Genomic DNA, 18,412 nt, shown 5'->3' with positions numbered 1-18,412 from the left:
TATTTCCAAATTAGAGTGGAAAATAAGTATTTGGTCACCTACAAACAAGCAAGATTTCTGGCTGTCAAAGAGGTCTAACGAGGTCTAACGAGGATCCACTTGTTACCTGTATTAATGTATTAACTCATTATCGGTATAAAAGACACCTGTCCAAAATCTCAGTCAGTCACACCCCAAACTCCACTATGGCCAAGACCAAAGAGCTGTCGAAGAACACCAGAAACAAAATTGTAGACCTGCACCACGCTGGGAAGACTGAATCTGCTATAGGTAAAAACGCTTGGTGTAAAGAAATCAACTATGGGAGCAATTATTAGAAAATGGAAGACATGCAAGATAATCTCCCTCGATCTGGGGCTCCATGCAAGATCTCACCCCGTGGCGTCAAAATGATAACAAGAACGGTGAGCAAAAATCCCAGAACCACACAGGTGGACCTATTAAATGACCTACAGAGAGCTGGGACCACAGTAACAAAGGCTACTATCAGTAACACAATGCGCCGCCAGGGACTCAAATCCTGCACTGCCAGACGTGTCCGCCTGCTGAAGCCAGTGCATGTCCAGGCCTGTCTGCGGTTCGCTAAAGAGCATTTTGATGATCCAGAAGAGGACTGGGAGAATGTGTTATGGTCAGATGAAACCAAAATAGAACTTTTTGGTAGAAACACAGGTTCTCGTGTTTGGAGGAGAAAGAATACTGAATTGCATCTGAAGAACACCATGCCCACTATGAAGCATGGGGGTGGAAACATCCTTTGGGGCTGTTTTTCTGCAAAGGGACCAGGATGACTGATATGTGTAAAGGAAAGAATGAATGGGGCCATGTATGGAGAGATTTTGAGTGAAAATCTCTTTCCATCAGTAAGGGCATTGAAGATGAGACGTGGCTGGGTCTTTCAGCATGACAATGATCCCAAACACACAGCCAGGGCAACAAAGGAGTGGCTACATAAGAAGCATTTCAAGGTCCAGAGTGGCCTAGCCAGTCTCCAGATCTCAACCCCAAAGAAAGTCTGTGGAAGGAGTTGAAAGTCCAACGACAGCCCCAAAACATCACTGCTCTTTTGATTTCATCTGACCATAACACATTCTCCCAATCCTCTTCTGGATCATCCAAATGCTCTCTAGCGAACAGCAGACGGGCTTGAATGTGTACTTTCTTCAGCAGGGGGGCACGTCTGGCAGTGCAGGATTTGAGTCCCTGGCGGCGCATTGCATTACTGATAGTAGTCTTTGTTACTATGGTCCCAGCTCTCTGTAGGTCATTCACTAGGCCCACCCGTGTGGTTCTGGGATTTTTGCTCCCCGTTCTTGTTATCATTTTGACGCCACGGGGTGAGATCTTGCTTGGAGCCCCAGATCGAGGGAGATTATCAGTGTTCTTGTATGTCTTCCATTTTCTAATAATTGAGTTGAAAGTCCGTGTTGCCCAACAACAGCCCCAAAACATCACTGCTCTAGAGGAGATCTGCATGGAGGAATGGGCCAAAATACCAGCAAGAGTGTGTGAAAAGCTTGTGAAGAGTTACAGAAAACGTTTGGCCTCCGTTATTGCCAACAAAGGGTACATAACAAAGTATTGAGATGAACTTTTGGTATTGACCAAATACATATTTATTTATCATTACCCATGATTTGCAAATAAATTCTTTAAAAATCAAAAAATGTGATTTTCTGTTTTTTTTCCCACATTCTGTCTCTCATGGTTGAGGTTTATCCATGTTGAAAGTTACAGGCCTTTCTCACATTTTCAAGTGGGAGAACTTGCACAATTAATGGTTGACTAAATACTTATTTGCCCCACTGTATAACTGAAGTCATTATGTAATGCAAATAAAGTGGGGACAATTTGAGCATCCTGAAAAGTTGATAGTGTTATGTCCCTACCGTCCCTATGCAAACCTATGCACTTGGTTGAACGTCCATAACCGTCAAGGACAATGTAAAAGTTCAAAACAGACTGAATATTTTTGCAAATTCTGTTCACCTAGCACATAAGAAGATCAGTCATGAACTGAGTTATCATCCCCTGTCCACATTTCCCCCCTCCTCTACCCTACCAGTGGGGTCCTAAATAGCCTGCATTTGTTCACGCTGCTCTTAAAAAGGATAAAAATCAATGAGCAGCACAGCCGGACTGTAATGACGACAGTTCATTTAGCTCTGCTGATCATCCCAGTAATGAGCACGGTCACAGTGATTGGTCATCGTGTCTCCATTCGGCATCGCCTCTGGAGAGTACATGGCTCATTTGGGCGAGGCGTTCAGGGTCCGAGCACATTTTTTTTTTGGGTGATTCAAGTGTTTTATACAGTAGATCACATCGGGGAACTTGTCACTTGAGTGTTTTTCTGTTGTATACCTTCAAGAGATGCTGAGTTTACTCATTGCTATTAACAGCAGTAAACATTTTAACTGGGATCGCTAGCGTTGAATGATCTTGGTTCAGTTCAGTCGCTGCCAGCCCAATTTTATTAGACGTCTATTGCCATCAGATGGATTTGTGTCCAAGATAGACTCTGCTCTCATTTTAAGGTCACTTGCTATAGTATTTCTTTCCACCTTTAAGTCGCAATTTCACCAAAATGTTTGAAATAATGCTTTATTTTTTCCAAAAACTGTTATGAGAATGCAGCTAGAGGTTGAAGTGAGAATGAATAGAGATATGCAAATGAATTGTGATGATGATCAATCACGGTTTTTGGACTGTACGCAACGTTATTTCACTATTGACTAGAATTCTCTTACTTTCTTGTCTTTCATTGTTATAAAAGAGCTCTAATTTTAGATCTAAGTCATATAGATTTTCTAATCTGATTCATCTGAAAACAAAGTCGAAGAAGCACAAAGAATCAAAACATCTCTTTATTCATGCTTATTCGCTCCAATGCAGCCCTCCCTGTTCAAATGGATTGGAATTGCATCCCCATCAATTGTAGTGAATGAGTTAACATTAATCCATGTAGACCACGTTAATTAATTGAATTCCATCCAAATGAATTGCCGGATGATTGGACGGAGTTGCTAGAAGACAACTCGAGGGAAACCACACCAGATATTGTCCAGAGGAATTTAAAAGAACAATCTCCACCTGTCAGAAATGGCGGAAGACAAATTTCTTGGTAACGAGAGGCGCCGAGCCACACGCGTTGCCTTCCAAACCGCACGACAGACGGCTTCTTTATCAACACTGGCACTGAATTACAGGAAACGGAGAGCTAATGGCTTCAGATGAGAAAAGTTTCTCTTCTGTGGTTCTTCCAAAAGTGAAACTCCTCAATCTGTGCATCTTTCCATTTCCAAATGGGAGTCAGAAAACAATTTGATGGTTTCAGCCCGTGTCGGAGGAGTTCCAAAACGGCGAAGGCTTCGGCTACATCGTGGCTTTCCGTGCAAACGGCACCCGAGGCTGGAAGGAGAAGATGGTGACGTCGCCCGACTCCACCACGTACAAGTACCGCGACGAGACCTTCCCGCCGCTGACGCCCTTCGAAGTCAAAGTGGGCGTGTACAACAACAAGGGCGACGGGCCTTTCAGCCCCGTTGTCATCATCCACTCTGCCGAGGGTGGTAAGAGTCGATCTGACTTCCCCTGATATGCTTTTAAAATGCTGAAACAGTCCAAATATACGTTTTTTTTTTCCACATAGAACCCAGAGAAGCACCATCTGATGTGAAAGCTTACGCTATTTCAGCTTCACAAATAAGAGTCACGTGGAAGCCACCTCTCCCCGGTCCTGGAAGACCCAAAGGATACGAGGTACGCTCGCACTTATCTATCCGCCAGAAACAACATTGGTAGGGACAATATAACAGCATAAACTGCATGTACACATTTTGCTTGGGATGGGACAAGCCCTCGACTTTGACTTAGCCCAGCCCACAAGAATCGCTGTACGAAGGGAAACACAGACCCTCTAGGGAGGTCCGGGGGCATGCCCTACCGGGAGAATTTTTTTTTTTTTACATCATATTGTAAAATGCATCAATTTCGTGCACTTTGAGAGAAAAATGAAGCGGCTATGAAGAACTACACATTGCATTATCATACATATACAGTATAGTTTATGACTTTCTTCGCAGTATGTTAGCCATTTTCTATCTGTGCCATCTTTGCGTATGAATACTCTTTGTACAGTCAGGTGTTTTGTCTTCTTCTGAGGGTGGTACAGTGGGGCAAATAAGTATCAACCACTAATAGTGCAAGTTCTCCCACTTGAAAATATTAGAGAGGCCTGTCATTGTCAACATGGGTAAACCTCAACCATGAGAGACAGAATGTGGGGAAAAAAACTATTTAAAGGATTTATTTGCAAATCATGGTGGAATATAAGTATTTGGTCAATACCAAAAGTTAATCTCAATACTTTGTTATGTACTCTTTGTTGGCAATAACGGAAGGCCAAATGTTTTCTGTAACTCTTCCCAAGCTTTTCACACACTGTTGCTGGTATTTTGGCCCATTCCTCCATGCAGATCTCCTCTAGAGCAGTGATGTTTTGGGACTGTCCTTGGGCAACACAGACTTTCAACTCTCCTCCACAGATTTTCTATGGGGTTGAGATCTGGAGACTGGCTAGGCCACTCCAGGACCTTGAAATGCTTCTTACGAAGCCACTCTTTTGTTGCCCTGGCAGTGTGTTTGGGATCATTGTCATGCTGAAAAACCCAGTCATGTCTCATCTTCTATGCCCTTGCTGATGGATGGAGATTTTCACTCAAAATCTCTCGATACATGGCCCCATTCATTCTTTTCTTTACACAGATCAGTTGTCCTGGTCCCTTTGCAGAAAAACAGCCCCAAAGCATGATGTTTCCACCCCCTTGCTTCACAGTGGGTATGGTGTTCTTCGGATACAATTCAGTATTCTTTCCCCTACAAACACGAGAAACTGTGTTTCTACCAAAAAGTTCTATTTTGGTTTCATCTGACCACAACACATTCTCCCAGTCCTCTTCTGGATCATCCAAATGCTCTCTAGCGAACCGCAGACGGGCCTGGACGTGTACTTTCTTCAGCAGGGGGACACGTCTGGCAGTGCGGGATTTGAGTCCCTGGCGGCACATTGTGTTACCGATAATAGCCTTTGTTACTGTGGTCCCAGCTCTCTGTAGGTCATTCACTAGGTCCCACCGTGTGATTCTGGGATTTTTGCTCCCCGTTCTTGTTATCATTTTGACGTCACGGGATGAGATCTTGCATGGAGCCCCAGATCGAGGGAAATTATCAGTGGTCTTGTATGTCTTCCATTTTCTAATAATTGCTCCCACAGTTGATTTCTTTACACCAAGTGTTTTACCTATTGCAGATTCAGTCTTCCCAGCCTGGTGCAGGTCAACAATTTTGTCTCTGGTGTCCTTTGACAGCTCTTTGGTCTAGGCCATAGTGGAGTTTGGAGTGTGACTGACTGAGGTCGTGGACAGGTGTCTTTTGTACCAATAATGAGTTAAAACAGGTGCCATTAATACAGGTAACAAGTGGAGCCTCATTAGACCTCGTTAGAAGAGGTCAGACATCTTTGACAGCCAAAAATCTTGCTTGTTTCTAGGTGACCAAATACTTATTTGTGTGTGGTTATTTTTTTTCTTTCTGTCTCTCATGGTTGAGGATAACCCATGGTGACAATTACAGGTCTCTCTAATTTTCAAGTGGGAGAACTTGCACAATTAGGGGTTGACTAAATACTTATTAGCTCCACTGTATATTGGTATGGGTTTGATATCCGCATCGGATTTTTGGAGGTGGACAATGGTTGCTGGATATCGGTTATCGGTTAAAAGTCATTATCGGACAACTGTAATGGTATGACATTTACCGAGATGACTCAGTTTGCCACAATGCAAACTGATTCAAGGGCTTTAAGGCATGATGACGTTTTACACACACAGTAGGAAAAAGTGTTGGCAGAACTTGAAATTTCAGGTCAACCAATTTCACTTTAATTTTCAAATTTTGATGGAAAATCCATAAAAACAAGTTAACAGTTTAAAACTCAGTATTTTAAGCAACTGGATTTGGTTAACTCATTGCCTGCCATACACGGTGATAAACGTGCAATTCATTTGAAATGGCATTGGCTGACACTGAGTTAAATAGTTAGAATTCTAGATTTTACGTAAATCGGACTTCAGTCGTTTGAACGCACTATTTTAAGAAAACTTTTGCTTTGCATTAAATTGCCTCAGAAAATTTTGCTGACATTGTAGGGGATTCTGATTGGATTTTGATTTTTGGGGGGGCAGAATTGGCTTTAAATTCTGTTCCAAGCAGTTTTGTAAAGGTCTTATTAATTTTATTTGATGAAATCCAATAGGAACCCTATTAACCAATCATGATATCAATCTCAAGCGATGTTACTTTGCACTCCTAATTAGGATGCTATACACTTTTAAAATTATTGGAAATTTAGCAACTCCACCTACCACTTAGATACTCACTGAGATTCTTTGTGCTAACAGGTGAGCTACTGGAAAGCGTCAGAAAAGGAGGATTCTGGTTGGAAACAGAGAACCACCAAAAACGAGACCTCCATGGTCCTGGGCGGTTTGGAAGGTAACAGCCTGTACGAACTCACCGTCCGGGGCTTCAATAGCATCGGACAAGGTCCTGCTAGCACCTCCGTCACGGCCAAGACCAGGAAAGCCCGTAAGTTTAGTAGTTTTGCTTTTCAACCCCTTTTTTGGCAGCTGATTATTTCTTCTTCTTCAGCTCCTGTGCAGCCTCCAGGCAACCTGCTGTGGATCCAAGAGGGCAACAACGTGTCTTTAAGCTGGGACCCGGTCAAGGCCAAAGAAAATGAATCTGATGTCATCGGCTACATGGTAATTGTGCTATTTTTCGGACCTAAAAGGAGAGCAATTGCTCCACGTGCTGGCATTAGAAATGCCATTTTTCAGAACATACAGGATCTGAAAAAAAAAATCCTTCATGACTTTACCTCGGTCACTGCCATTGACAGAGATAGACGTCCAACCCATTTGAAATGGAAGAGCCTTGCAGCAAATAAATGTTGCTAGCCCTCCCAGTTCAAAGGGACGGTACATGTTGATGCTTGCGTCAAAAAATGGGCAAATTGATGATAAATGTTCTTTGAAAACTTAGTTTCTTACCATACAGAACTTCTTGTTCACGCTCCACCATTTTGAAAGAAAGAAGTCGTCCCATCTCGAAAACTCAGGTACAGTGGGTAAAATAAGCATTTAGTCAACCACCAATTGTGCAAGTTCACCTACTTGAAAATATTAGAGAGGCCTGTAATTGTCAACATGGGTAAACCTCAACCATGAGAGACAGAATGTGGAAAAAAAAACAGAAAATCATATTGTTTGATTTTTAAAGAATTTATTTCCAAATAAGAGTGGAAAATAAGTATTTGGTCACCTACAAACAAGCAAGATTTCTGGCTGTGAAAGAGGTCTAACTTCTTCTAACGAGGTCTAACGAGGCTCAACTCGTTACCTGTATTAATGGCACCTGTTTTTACTCATTATAAGTATACAAGACACCTGTCCAAAATCTCAGTCAGTCACACTCCAAACTCCACTATGGCCAAGACCAAAGAGCTGTCGAAGGACACCAGAGATAAAATTGTAGACCAGCACCATGCTGGAAAGACTGAATCTGCAATAGGTAAAACGCTTGGTGTAAAGAAATCAACTGTGGGAGCAATTATTAGAAAATGGAAGACATACAAGACCACTGATAATCTCCCTCGATCTGGGGCTCTTTGCAAGATCTCACCCCGTGGCGTCAAAATGATAACAAGAAAGGGGAGCAAAAATCCTAGAACCACACGGGGGGACCTATTGAATGACCTACAGAGAGCTGGGACCACAGTAACAAAGGCTACTATCAGTAACACAATGTGCCGCCAGGGACTCTAATCCTGCACTGCCAGACGTGTCCCCCTGCTGAAGCCAGCACACGTACAGGCTCATCTGCGGTTCACTAGAGAGCATTTGGATGATCCAGAAGAGGACTGGGAGAATGTGTTATGGTCAGATGAAACCAAAATAGAACTTTTTGGTAGAAACACAGGTTCTCGTGTTTGAAGGAGAAAGAATACTGAATTGCATCCGAAGAACACCATACCCACTGTGAAGCATGGGGGTGGAAACATCATGCTTTGGGGCTGTTTTTCTGCAAAGGGACCAGGACGACTGATCTGTGTAAAGGAAAAAATGAATGGGGCCATGTATCGAGAGATCTTGAGTGAAAGTCTCCTTCCATCAGCAAGGGCATTGAAGATGAGACATGACTGGGTCTTTCAGCATGACAATGACCCCAAACACACAGCCAGGGCAACAAAGGAGTGGCTTCATAAGAAGCATTTCAAGGTCCTGGAGTGGCCTAGCCAGTCTCCAGATCTCAACCCCATAGAAAATCGGTGGAGGGAGTTGAAAGTCCGTGTTTCCGAACGACAGCCCCAAAACATCACTGCTCTGGAGGAGATGAAATACTTGTTACGAAGCCACTCCTTTGTTGCCCTGGCTGTGTGTTTGGGATCATTGTCATGCTGAAAGGCTCAGCCACGTCTCATCTTCAACGCCCACTCAAAATCTCTCGAGGTGCCATTAGTACAGGTAACGAGTGGAGCCTCATTAGACCTCGTTAGAAGAAGTTAGACATCTTTGACAGCCAGAAATCTTGCTTTTTTTGTAGGTGACCAAATACTTATTTTCCACTCTAATTTGGAAATAAATTCTTTAAAAATCAAACAATGTGATTTTCTGTTTTTTCTTCCACATTATGTCTCTCATCGTTGAGGTTTACCCATGTTGACAATTACAGGCCTCTCTAATGTTTTCACGTAGGAGAACTTGCACAATTGGTGGTTGACTAAATAGTTATTTGCCCCACTGTACCTTCCATAACAGCAGCAGCATGACTACACTAACGCCCGGGACCCGCGATACATGTACAGCCTGCAGTTTGGACGTCCCCCATCATTTTTTACCAGAACCCATGCTTTGTGGTAAGGAGCATTGAAGCACTGGCTTGGTTCAACATACACCGTCATGAAGACACATTCAACTTTGTGGCTGTGCAGGTACTGGAATGCCTCAGAGCGTTTCAGGTTCCTGATGGTGTTTCCTTCCAATGCCATAGTCAATAAAATACGATAATATTTTACTTTCGGTCACCCTCGGCCATTTCTCAATCTTGTCTTTCAATTTCGAGATGACAGAAGGATACGGTATTTCCAAATCGTGTTTTTTCAGGGTTTTTTTTTTGTGAGCGATGCCACTCCAGCACCATTGGGGTCAATGGCAAAAAAAACGTGAAAACGGAAGTCGCTTGCAGAAATACGGAAGTAAAGCAGAAGTAGTTCGGAAACCTGTCGATAAGAAAACATATTTTGGGTTAAAAAAAAACTGGAAGCACATTCTGAAACCGGTGAGCACTGCTACAATGCAGGCTGATGTACTCCGCATACAATATGAAAATGTCACAGGTTGTCAACATATGACAGAAACTGTCGCATTTTTGTGTCGTTCTCGTCTCTTCAGACGAAAACTAGCATTCGTCTAGTTATGTTTTAGTCTCCCATTGCAAGTTTTCAGCTCGTAGTCATCCCCAAAAAATTATTCGTCGACGAAACATTTTTGTTCGCGTCATGGTTGACGAAAACGTCGACCACCAACATGGCGTCTACAACCACAATCAGCCACCCAAAATAGCGCTCATGTCGCTTCCGTGCAGGTATTGCTGAAGCAGGAGGGCCGAGGCCACAACCAGGTGACTCGCACAATCAACCCGTCCACCACGTTGTCTCTACCAGAGGGCGGCACATACGCCATCGAGGTGCGGGCCCTCAGCGAGGGTGGCGAAGGGGCGGTCAGCTCGCAAGTGCGACTCGTCACCTCCTCGGGTAAGATAACAGCAACTGATTCTTATTTATATCATCTGTTCTAATTAAGCAGTCAAAGCTGTTGCGTGGGCAAAGTTTTCTTTGCCTAATACTCTGTTAATTACCTCGCCGACGCACACACAAAGCTTGAGCGATTTATTCGGCCAATTAACCCGCTGTTTTGCAGCGCTGTGACCAGGCGAGTCGAAAGCGGCAGATGTTTTGTCCTCAAACGCCGGTTCACTTGCTGTATTTATTTGCAACTGTAATTAGTTGGACTCAGTTGTTTGCCACGATAAATGGAGCTTGATTGCACCCCGCTGGTCAAATGAAGCTTGTTTGAAATGAAGACAATGCAATGAAATTCAACATGTTTTTTATTTTTTTTTTGAGTGTCTTTACAATTGTGTTGTCCAGGAAAATAAATAATAAAAATCATGAAGTAATAACAGGTTGAATCCAGTCTAATTTCGTGTTTTCAAATTCAAAAAAAGTAAATGCAAAAATATCTTTTTTTTTTTTTTTTTTTTTTTTTTAATTCCAAATACTGATGCATATTTTTATTCATAAAATTTTATCACAGCACTTGGAATGGATCATTTAAATCAGTCATGTCCAAAGTCCGGCCCGGGGGCCAAATGCGGCCCGTGGACAAATTTGATTCCGGCCCCCAGCCTCTGTCCAAAAATTAATAACGTCTGGCCCACACACAGACTTAATAAATTGGTCAGCAGTACTGCTACCAACATATGAAGTGGCTTACACACTAAATGCTGCCCCTCATTTACCCACTAAAAGGCAGCAGCACTCTAAGCAACATTACCCCGTGTGACCCTTTACTCCGAAATTTCTAAAATGGCGACAATCAGCTGCGATGGCCGACGCTTCAAGGATAGGTGGAAATTGGAATATTTCTTCTCTAAAATACGCAACAACTGTGTCTGCCTCATTTGCAAAGAGACGGTCGCTGCTTTTAATAGTTCAATGTGAGGCGATATTACCAAACAAGACACACTGACATGTAAAACAAGATTACAGGGTAAATACGTAGCTATAAATTGAAGCAACTTGAAGCTAGTTTAATTTCACAGCAGCAGTATTTCACAAGAGCCCGAGATTCAAAAGAGTGCGCCACAAAGGCTAGTTGCGAGATTGTTGAAATTATTAATTAAAAATAAATAATAAAGCAAATGTGACACACAGAATGGCTTGCTAAAATTTGCTTAAATATATTGTTCTACGTAAAGGACGTCAGCCAAGGTCGGCCCCCCACATTTTTACCTCACCAAATCTGGCCCCATTTGCAAAAAGTTTGGACTCCCCTGATTTAAATGAAACCATGACTAAAAAAAGTACCCTAAGTTTCGCACTATAGGGCGCACCAGACTATAAGCCGCAGCCCACCAAATTTGGCACGACAACGGCATTTGTTCATAGATAAGCCGCACTGGAATATAAGCCGCAGCCGTCCTCACTGTATCATGGGATATTTACACCAAAAGATATAAACCGGTAAAATTTTATTTGACAGCGGCATCATACGACTCTCATAAGACCAAATGAAGCACCATGAAGCTTTGAAGCAATTGGCTGCAAAGCTTTATTGCTTCAAGAAGCTTCATTTGTCCATCACTGCTTCCTTGGGGGAGACAGTCAACCTCTGCTGCCACCTGGTGTCAACACTGTTGTCATCCAACATGCCTCTTAGCATTCACTGCAGCGCCAGAGATGTAAATAACAATCAAAAATCATGTTCTGTGCTAAATATTTCTTCAGTTACTGTTCCAGTTGTTTCATCAATTGCTAGTTATGGTATGTGCTAACACTTTATTTGACAGTGGTGCCATAAAACTCTCATTACACAATCATAATTATGACACGTCTCTGTCCTGAGCATTCATGAATGCTTACAACAGATGTCATTAAGTGTTATCCGGCAAATGATCTCACTTTTGAATGGCTGTAAGAGATCTAAGATGGACATAAATGGAGTTAGTGACATAATTTGCAAATGACACTTAATAACATAAGCATTCAGTAATGCCCATGATAGTGTCATGTCATAATTTAGACGGTCTTATGACAGTCTTATGTCGTCGCTGTCAAATAAAGTGTTACCTAAAAAAATCAACAAATAAGCCGCTTTGGACTATAAGACACAGGTATCAAAATGAAAGAAAAAAAGTAGCGGCTTATAGTCCGAAAATTACGGTACGTAAAATCCCCTACTGCTGCTCCTACGTCGGATGAACAGTGCTGGCCGAAAGTATTGGCACCCCTGCAATTCTGTCGGCTAATGCTCAATTTTTCCCAGAAAATGATTGCAATTACAAATCCCTTGGTAGTAATGTCTTCATTTATTTTGCTTGCAATGAAAAAACACAAAAGAGAATGGGAAAAAAAAAATTAAATCATGATAATTTTACACAAAACTCCAAAAATGGGCCGGACAAAAGTATTGGCACCCTCAGCCTAATACTTGGTAGCACAACCTTTAGAAAAAAATAACTGCGAACAACCGCTTCCAATATCCATTACTGAGTTTCTTAAAATGCTCTGCTGGAATTTTAGACCATTCTTCTTTGGCCAACACCTCCAGGTCTCTGAGATTTGAAGGGTGCCATTTTCAGATCTCTCCACAGGTGTTCTATAGGATTCAGGTCTGGACTCATTGCTGGCCACATTAGAATTCTCCAGTGCTTTCTCTCAAACCATTTTCTGGTGCTTTTTGAAGTGTGTTTTGGGTCATTGTCCTGCTGTAAGACCCATGACCTTTGAGGGAGACACAGCTTTCTCACATTGGGTTGTTGTTGTCGTCGTCCTCTCCCTCTTATCCGAATCCGGGTCGCGGGGGCAGAAGCCTCAGCAAAGAGGCCCAGACAGCCCTCTCCCCAGCCACTTCCACCAGCTCGTCGGGGAGAATCCCAAGGCGTTCCCAGGCCAGCCAAGAGATGGCCCGAAAACCGCATGTGTTCATAGCCGCACTGAGACTATAAGCCGCAACTATCCTCACTGTTTTATGGGATATTTACACCAAAAGATAGTAACCGGTCACACTTTATTTGACAGCGGCATCATACGACTGTCATAAGACCAAATGAACCACCATGAATCTTTGAACCAATTGGCTGCAAAGCTTCATTCCTTCAAGAAGCTTCATTTGGCCATCACTGCTCCCTTGGTGGAGACAGGCAACCTCTGCTGCCATCTGCTGTAAACACTGTTGTCATCCAACATGCCTCCTAGCATGCATTGCATTGTACAGATGTAAATTTTAATCAAAATTCATGTTCTGTGCTAATTATTTCTTCAGTTACTGTTCCAGTTGTTTCATCAATTGTTAGTCGTGGTATTTGCACACACTTTATTTGACAGTGGCGACATAAGACTGTCATTAGACAATCATAACTATTGACATGACACTGTCCTGAGCATTAATGAATCCTTATAACAGATGTCATTTAGTGTTATCCGGCAAAAGATTTCACTTTTGAATGGATGTAAAAATCCAACCTGGAAATAAATGAAGCTAGTGACATAATTTCCCGGATGACACCAAATGACATAAGCATTAAGTAATGCTCATGATAGTATCATGTCATAATTATGACTGTCTTATGACAGTCCTATGATGCCGCTGTCACATAAAGTGTTACCTATTAACTCAAATAAATCAACATATAAGCCGCACTGGACTATAAGTTACAGGTATCAAAATGAAGGAAAAAAGTAGCGGTTTACAGTCCGAAAATTACGGTAATCCCTCCAGCGTGTCCTGGGTCGCCCCCGGGGTCTCCTCCCAGTTGGACATGCCTGAAACACCTCCCGAGGGAGGCGTCCAGGGGGCATCCTAACCGGATGTCCAAACCACCTCAACTGACTCCTCTCAACATTGAGGAGCAGCAGCTCTACTCCGAGTCCCTCCCGGATGACCGAGCTCCTCACCCTATCTCGAAGCCTAAGCCCGGCCACTCCGCGAAGGCAACTCATTTCAGCCGCTTGTATCCGCAATCTGGTTCTTTCGGTCATTATCCAAAGTTCATGGCCATAGGTGAGGGTAGGAATGTAGATTGACCGGTAAATCGAGAGCTTCGACTTCCAGCTCAGCTTCACCACGATAGACTGGTCAAGCGCCCGCAACACTGCGGACGCCGCCCCAATTCGCCTGTCAATCTCACGTTCCGACCTACCCTCACTCGTGAACAAGCACCCGAGATACATAAACTCCTCTACCTGGGGCAGGAACTCACCCCTGACCTGGAGCAAGCAATCCACCCTTTTCCGGCTGAGAACCATGGCCTCAGACTTGGAGGTGCTGATTCTCATCCCAGCCGCTTCACACTCAGCTGCGAACTGTTCCAGCGAGAGCTGGAGGTCACTGTGTGATGGAGGCAGAAGGACCAAATATTCCGCAAAAATCAGAGATGTGATCCTCCCACCACCGAACTCGACCCCTTCCTCCACCCGGCTGCGCCAAGAAATTCTGTCCATGAAAGTCACAAACAGAACCGGGGCCAAAACATTGGGCCTATGCTCTAAAATTTGCTGGTAGTCTTCAGACTTCATAATGCCATGCACACGGTCAAGCAGCCCAGTGCCAGAGGCAGCAAAGCAACCCCAAAACATCAGAGAACCTCCGCCATGTTTGACTTTGGGGATCGTGTTCTTTTCTTTGAAGGCCTCGTTTTATCCTCTGTAAACTCCCTAAAAGCTCTACTTTTGTCTCATCTGACCAGAGAACATTCTTCCAAAACGTTTTTGGCTTTCTCAGGTAAGTTTTGGCAAACTTCAACCTGGCTTTTGTATGTCTCTGGGTCAGAAGTGTTCCTAGGTATCTTACCATAGAGTCCATTTTCATTCAGACACCAATGGATGGTACAGGTCAACACTGTTGTACCCTCGGACTGCAGGACAGCTTGAAGTTGTTTGGATGTTAGTCGAGGTTCTTCATCTACCATCCGCACAGTCTTTCGATGAAATCTCTCGTCAATTTTTTTTTCCGTCCACATCTAAGGAGGTTAACCACAGCACTGGGAGGTTGGCAGCGAATGAACGTTCATTCGCTGCCATCCCTCCCACTCCAAACGGATTGAACGTCTATGGCCGTCAGTGGCAGCCAGTGCCAGGCAATGAGGTAATTTTGGGCCATTTAAGGTCAATTACCTGTTGATTTTCAGTTACTTCCTGTTGATTTGGGGGTATTTTATGGGTCACTTCCTGTTTATTTTGAGTTACATAACAGTAAGTGACCTGGGAATCATCCAAATACAAAGGCAGTGACTCAAACTCAACAGGAAATGACCTGTAAATGCCCTAAAATGAACAGCAAGTGACCTGTAAATGCCCTGAAAATTGGACAGAATGACTGGGAATGCTCTGGTTTCGAATGAACGAACGTTTCGAGTCTAAATGGATTGGGCGTCGAGCACCGTCAATGCAGCCTTAGAGTTAACTGAGACACTATTATGGTGAAAAATTTTGGTAGCAACTTTTTGGTTCCTTTTTATTTATTTATTTATTGTGACATTGACACCTTTTTAAAACGATATCTCGATTCTTGGCAGAAGCATATCGATAACCTTTGGGGATACAAAGTATCACGATATATCACCATTTCGATATTTTGTCACATCCCTACCCCAGACCGTCACTGATTGGGGTACTTGACACTGACTTCAGGCATTTTGGCATTTCCTTCTCCCCACTCTTCCTCCAAATTCTGGCACCTTGATATCCGAATGACATGCAAAATTTGCTTTCATCTGAAAAAAGTACTTTGGACCACTGGGCAACAGTCCAGTGGTGCTTCTCTGTAGCCCAGGTCAGGCGCTTCTGCCGCAGTTTCAGGTTCAAAAGTGGCTTGACCTGGGGAATGCGGCATCTGCAGCCCATTTCCAGCACACGGTGGCTCTGGATGTTTCTACTCCAGACTCAGTCCACTGTTTCTGCAGGTCCCCCAAGGTCTGGAATCGGCCCTTCTCCACAATCTTTCTCAGGGTGCGGTCACCTCTTCTGGTTGTGCAGCGTTTCCTGCCACACTTTTTCCTTCCCACTGAGGTGCTTTGATACAGCACTCTGGGAACAGCCTATTCGCTCAGAAATTTCTTCTGTGTCTTAGTCTCTTGCTTGAGGGTGTCAATGATGGCCTTCTGGACAGCAGTCAGGTCGGCAGTCTTGCCCATGATTGTGGTTTTGAGTAATGAACCAGGCTGGGAGTTTTTAAAAGCCTCAGGAATCTTTCGCAGGTGTTTTGAGTTAATTCGTTGATTCAGATGATTAGGTTAGTAGCTTCTTGAGAGTACCTTTTCATGATATGCTAATTTTTTGAGTTAGGGATTTTTGGTTTTTCTTGACTTTTATGCCAAAATCATCAATATTAAAACAAGAAAAGATTTGAACTACTTCAGTTGTGTGTAATGGATCTAAAATATATGAAAGTCTATTGTTTATCAGTACATTACAGAAAATAATGAACTTTATCACAATATGCTCATTTTTTGAGAAGGAATGTATTATGCAGAATAGACTTGGTTCCCTATTCTGGCTCAGCAGGTGACCTTTTCTCTGCAAAAAAGCTGCCCAAAGACGTCTGTTTTTCAGTCATCTTCGCTAATGTAATGCAATAAGGTTGCTTCATAGTTGGTGGAGACAATTTGACCATCCTGAAAAGTTGGTAGTGTTATGTCCCTACCGTCCCCATGCAAACTTTAGCCCCCATGCAAACCTAAGCCCTTGGGTTATAGTAAGTAAAGTATAATACTAAGAGTTCGCATGGATGAAGTTGTGCTGGGAAAAAGAATATGTACCATTAATTTAAAAAATTAGGGCTGTCAAAGATATCGCGTTAACGGCCATTAATTAATTTTTTTAATTAATCACGTTAAAATATTTGACGCAATTAACGCACATGCCCCGCTCTAACAGATTAAAATGACAGCAGTGTAATGTCCGCTTGTTACTAGTTTTTTGGTGTTTGGCGCCCTCTGCTGGCGATTGGGTCCAAATGATTTTATGGGTTTAAGCACAATGAGTGAGCATGGTGTAATTATTGACATCAACAATGGCGAGCTACTGGTTTATTTTTTGATTGAAAATTTTAAAAATTATAATAAAACGAAAACATGAAGAGGGGTTGTAATATAAAATTTCTATAACTTGTACTAACATTTATCTTTTAAGAACTACAAGTCTTTCTATCCATGGATCGCTTTAACAGAATGTTAGTAATGTTAATGCCATCTTGTTGATTTATTGTTATAATAAACAAATACAATACTTATGTACCGTATGTTGAATGTTTATATCCGTCTTGTTTCTTATGTTTCCATTCCAACAATAATTTACAGAAAAATATGGCATATTTTATCGATGGTTTGAATTGCGATTAATTATGATTAATTAATTTTTAAGCTGTAATTAACTCGATTAAAAATTTTAATCGTTTGACAGCTCTAAAAAAAAAAAATACACGTGGTTGTATGCAGTTACTCACAATGTTACTCATTACTTGAGTAGTGGTTTCAACAAATTCTTTTTTACTTCTACTTGAGTAAAATTATTTAAACGTAATGCCACTCTTACTTAAGTAATAAAAAAAAAAAAAAAGGCTACTCTACCCACCTCAAAAAGCTCAAAAGTAACAACAAAACGCCACTTTAGCATTTTTGCTTCAGACCCTTTCCGTCTAAACGTGGCTTTAGACTGAAACTGTCTTTTGTTCCTCATGTTAGGTGTGCGGGCAAAGAGCTGCAAGTGCAAACCCAAGCTGATGTGGCCCGTGTTGCTCTTGGTTCTGCTGGTGCCTTCAGCGTCCTGGTGAGGCCGCTTCACTCCCCCGTTTTTCTGATTCCTCTTGACGCCTGCTTTGGCCTTCCCGAGGAGGAGGAGGAACGCTTCTAGAAGGGGGTCGCGTCATCCGCTCACTCGTTTGTTTACGTGTTCGACATAGCGCATCGTGTTGTTGTCATGTGCTGTGCGAGGAGAGGTTCTTTTTCTTTTTTTTTTTTCTACTGCTCATCTCACTGACTCACAGGTTCTACAGAGCGTGACAACATCTCAGAGAGATGCGGCGTCCCCCTTTTGCCGTCCTCTGACTGGCAAAAATACTCACTCGAGGAAAGAAGGAATTTTTTTTTTTTTTTACAGATTACACCAAGATGACTGGGACTGCTTTCCAAGACTTGCTTTTTGTACATGGTGTTACCTTTTAGAAAAGAACACCCGTGGTGTGTATCAGCTTTGTTTCTGTGGGTAGCAGCGCTTCGGTACTCGGTGGTCAAGTTTGGTGAAAGTGCAGTCGGATGACTAATAAATGTGATGTATATTTTTGAATTTGGTTTTCTTGTCATACTCTTGTCGCGATATTAACTCATTCACTCCCAGCCATTTTCACCGGTGCAACCCCCTTCGCTCCCGGCCATTTTACTGGATTTGGACTGATTTTGCAAGGCCCACAGAAAATTCTGTTCTATTGCTATAGACCCCAATCACGTGACGTCACAACTCCGCCCCCCTTACTGGTGCCGCCATATTGTCCGTCAGCTCATCGTGTTTACATAT

At 42.8% G+C, this 18,412-nt stretch overlaps 1 protein-coding gene across 2 annotated transcripts in view; it reads left to right on the top strand.

Annotated features, from left to right (window-relative positions):
- Nucleotides 1–18,166, top strand: part of LOC130917185 (contactin-5-like) — a 411,152-nt gene extending 392,986 nt beyond the window's left edge. For both annotated transcript variants that reach the window (XM_057838311.1, XM_057838312.1), the window contains 6 exons: nt 3,338–3,572; nt 3,653–3,762; nt 6,462–6,648; nt 6,712–6,824; nt 9,706–9,874; nt 17,584–18,166. In XM_057838311.1, coding sequence (XP_057694294.1) covers nt 3,338–3,572; nt 3,653–3,762; nt 6,462–6,648; nt 6,712–6,824; nt 9,706–9,874; nt 17,584–17,672 — 903 coding nt within the window. In that variant the 3' untranslated portion in view covers nt 17,673–18,166. The remainder of the gene's footprint in view (nt 1–3,337; nt 3,573–3,652; nt 3,763–6,461; nt 6,649–6,711; nt 6,825–9,705; nt 9,875–17,583) is intronic.
- The last annotated feature ends 246 nt before the right edge of the window (nt 18,167–18,412 follow it).

Source organism: Corythoichthys intestinalis, chromosome 6, assembly GCF_030265065.1.
Source record: "Corythoichthys intestinalis isolate RoL2023-P3 chromosome 6, ASM3026506v1, whole genome shotgun sequence".
NCBI lineage: Eukaryota > Metazoa > Chordata > Actinopteri > Syngnathiformes > Syngnathidae > Corythoichthys > Corythoichthys intestinalis.
Note: the sequence above shows the minus strand (reverse complement) of the source record. Positions and strands in the feature narration are given on the sequence as shown.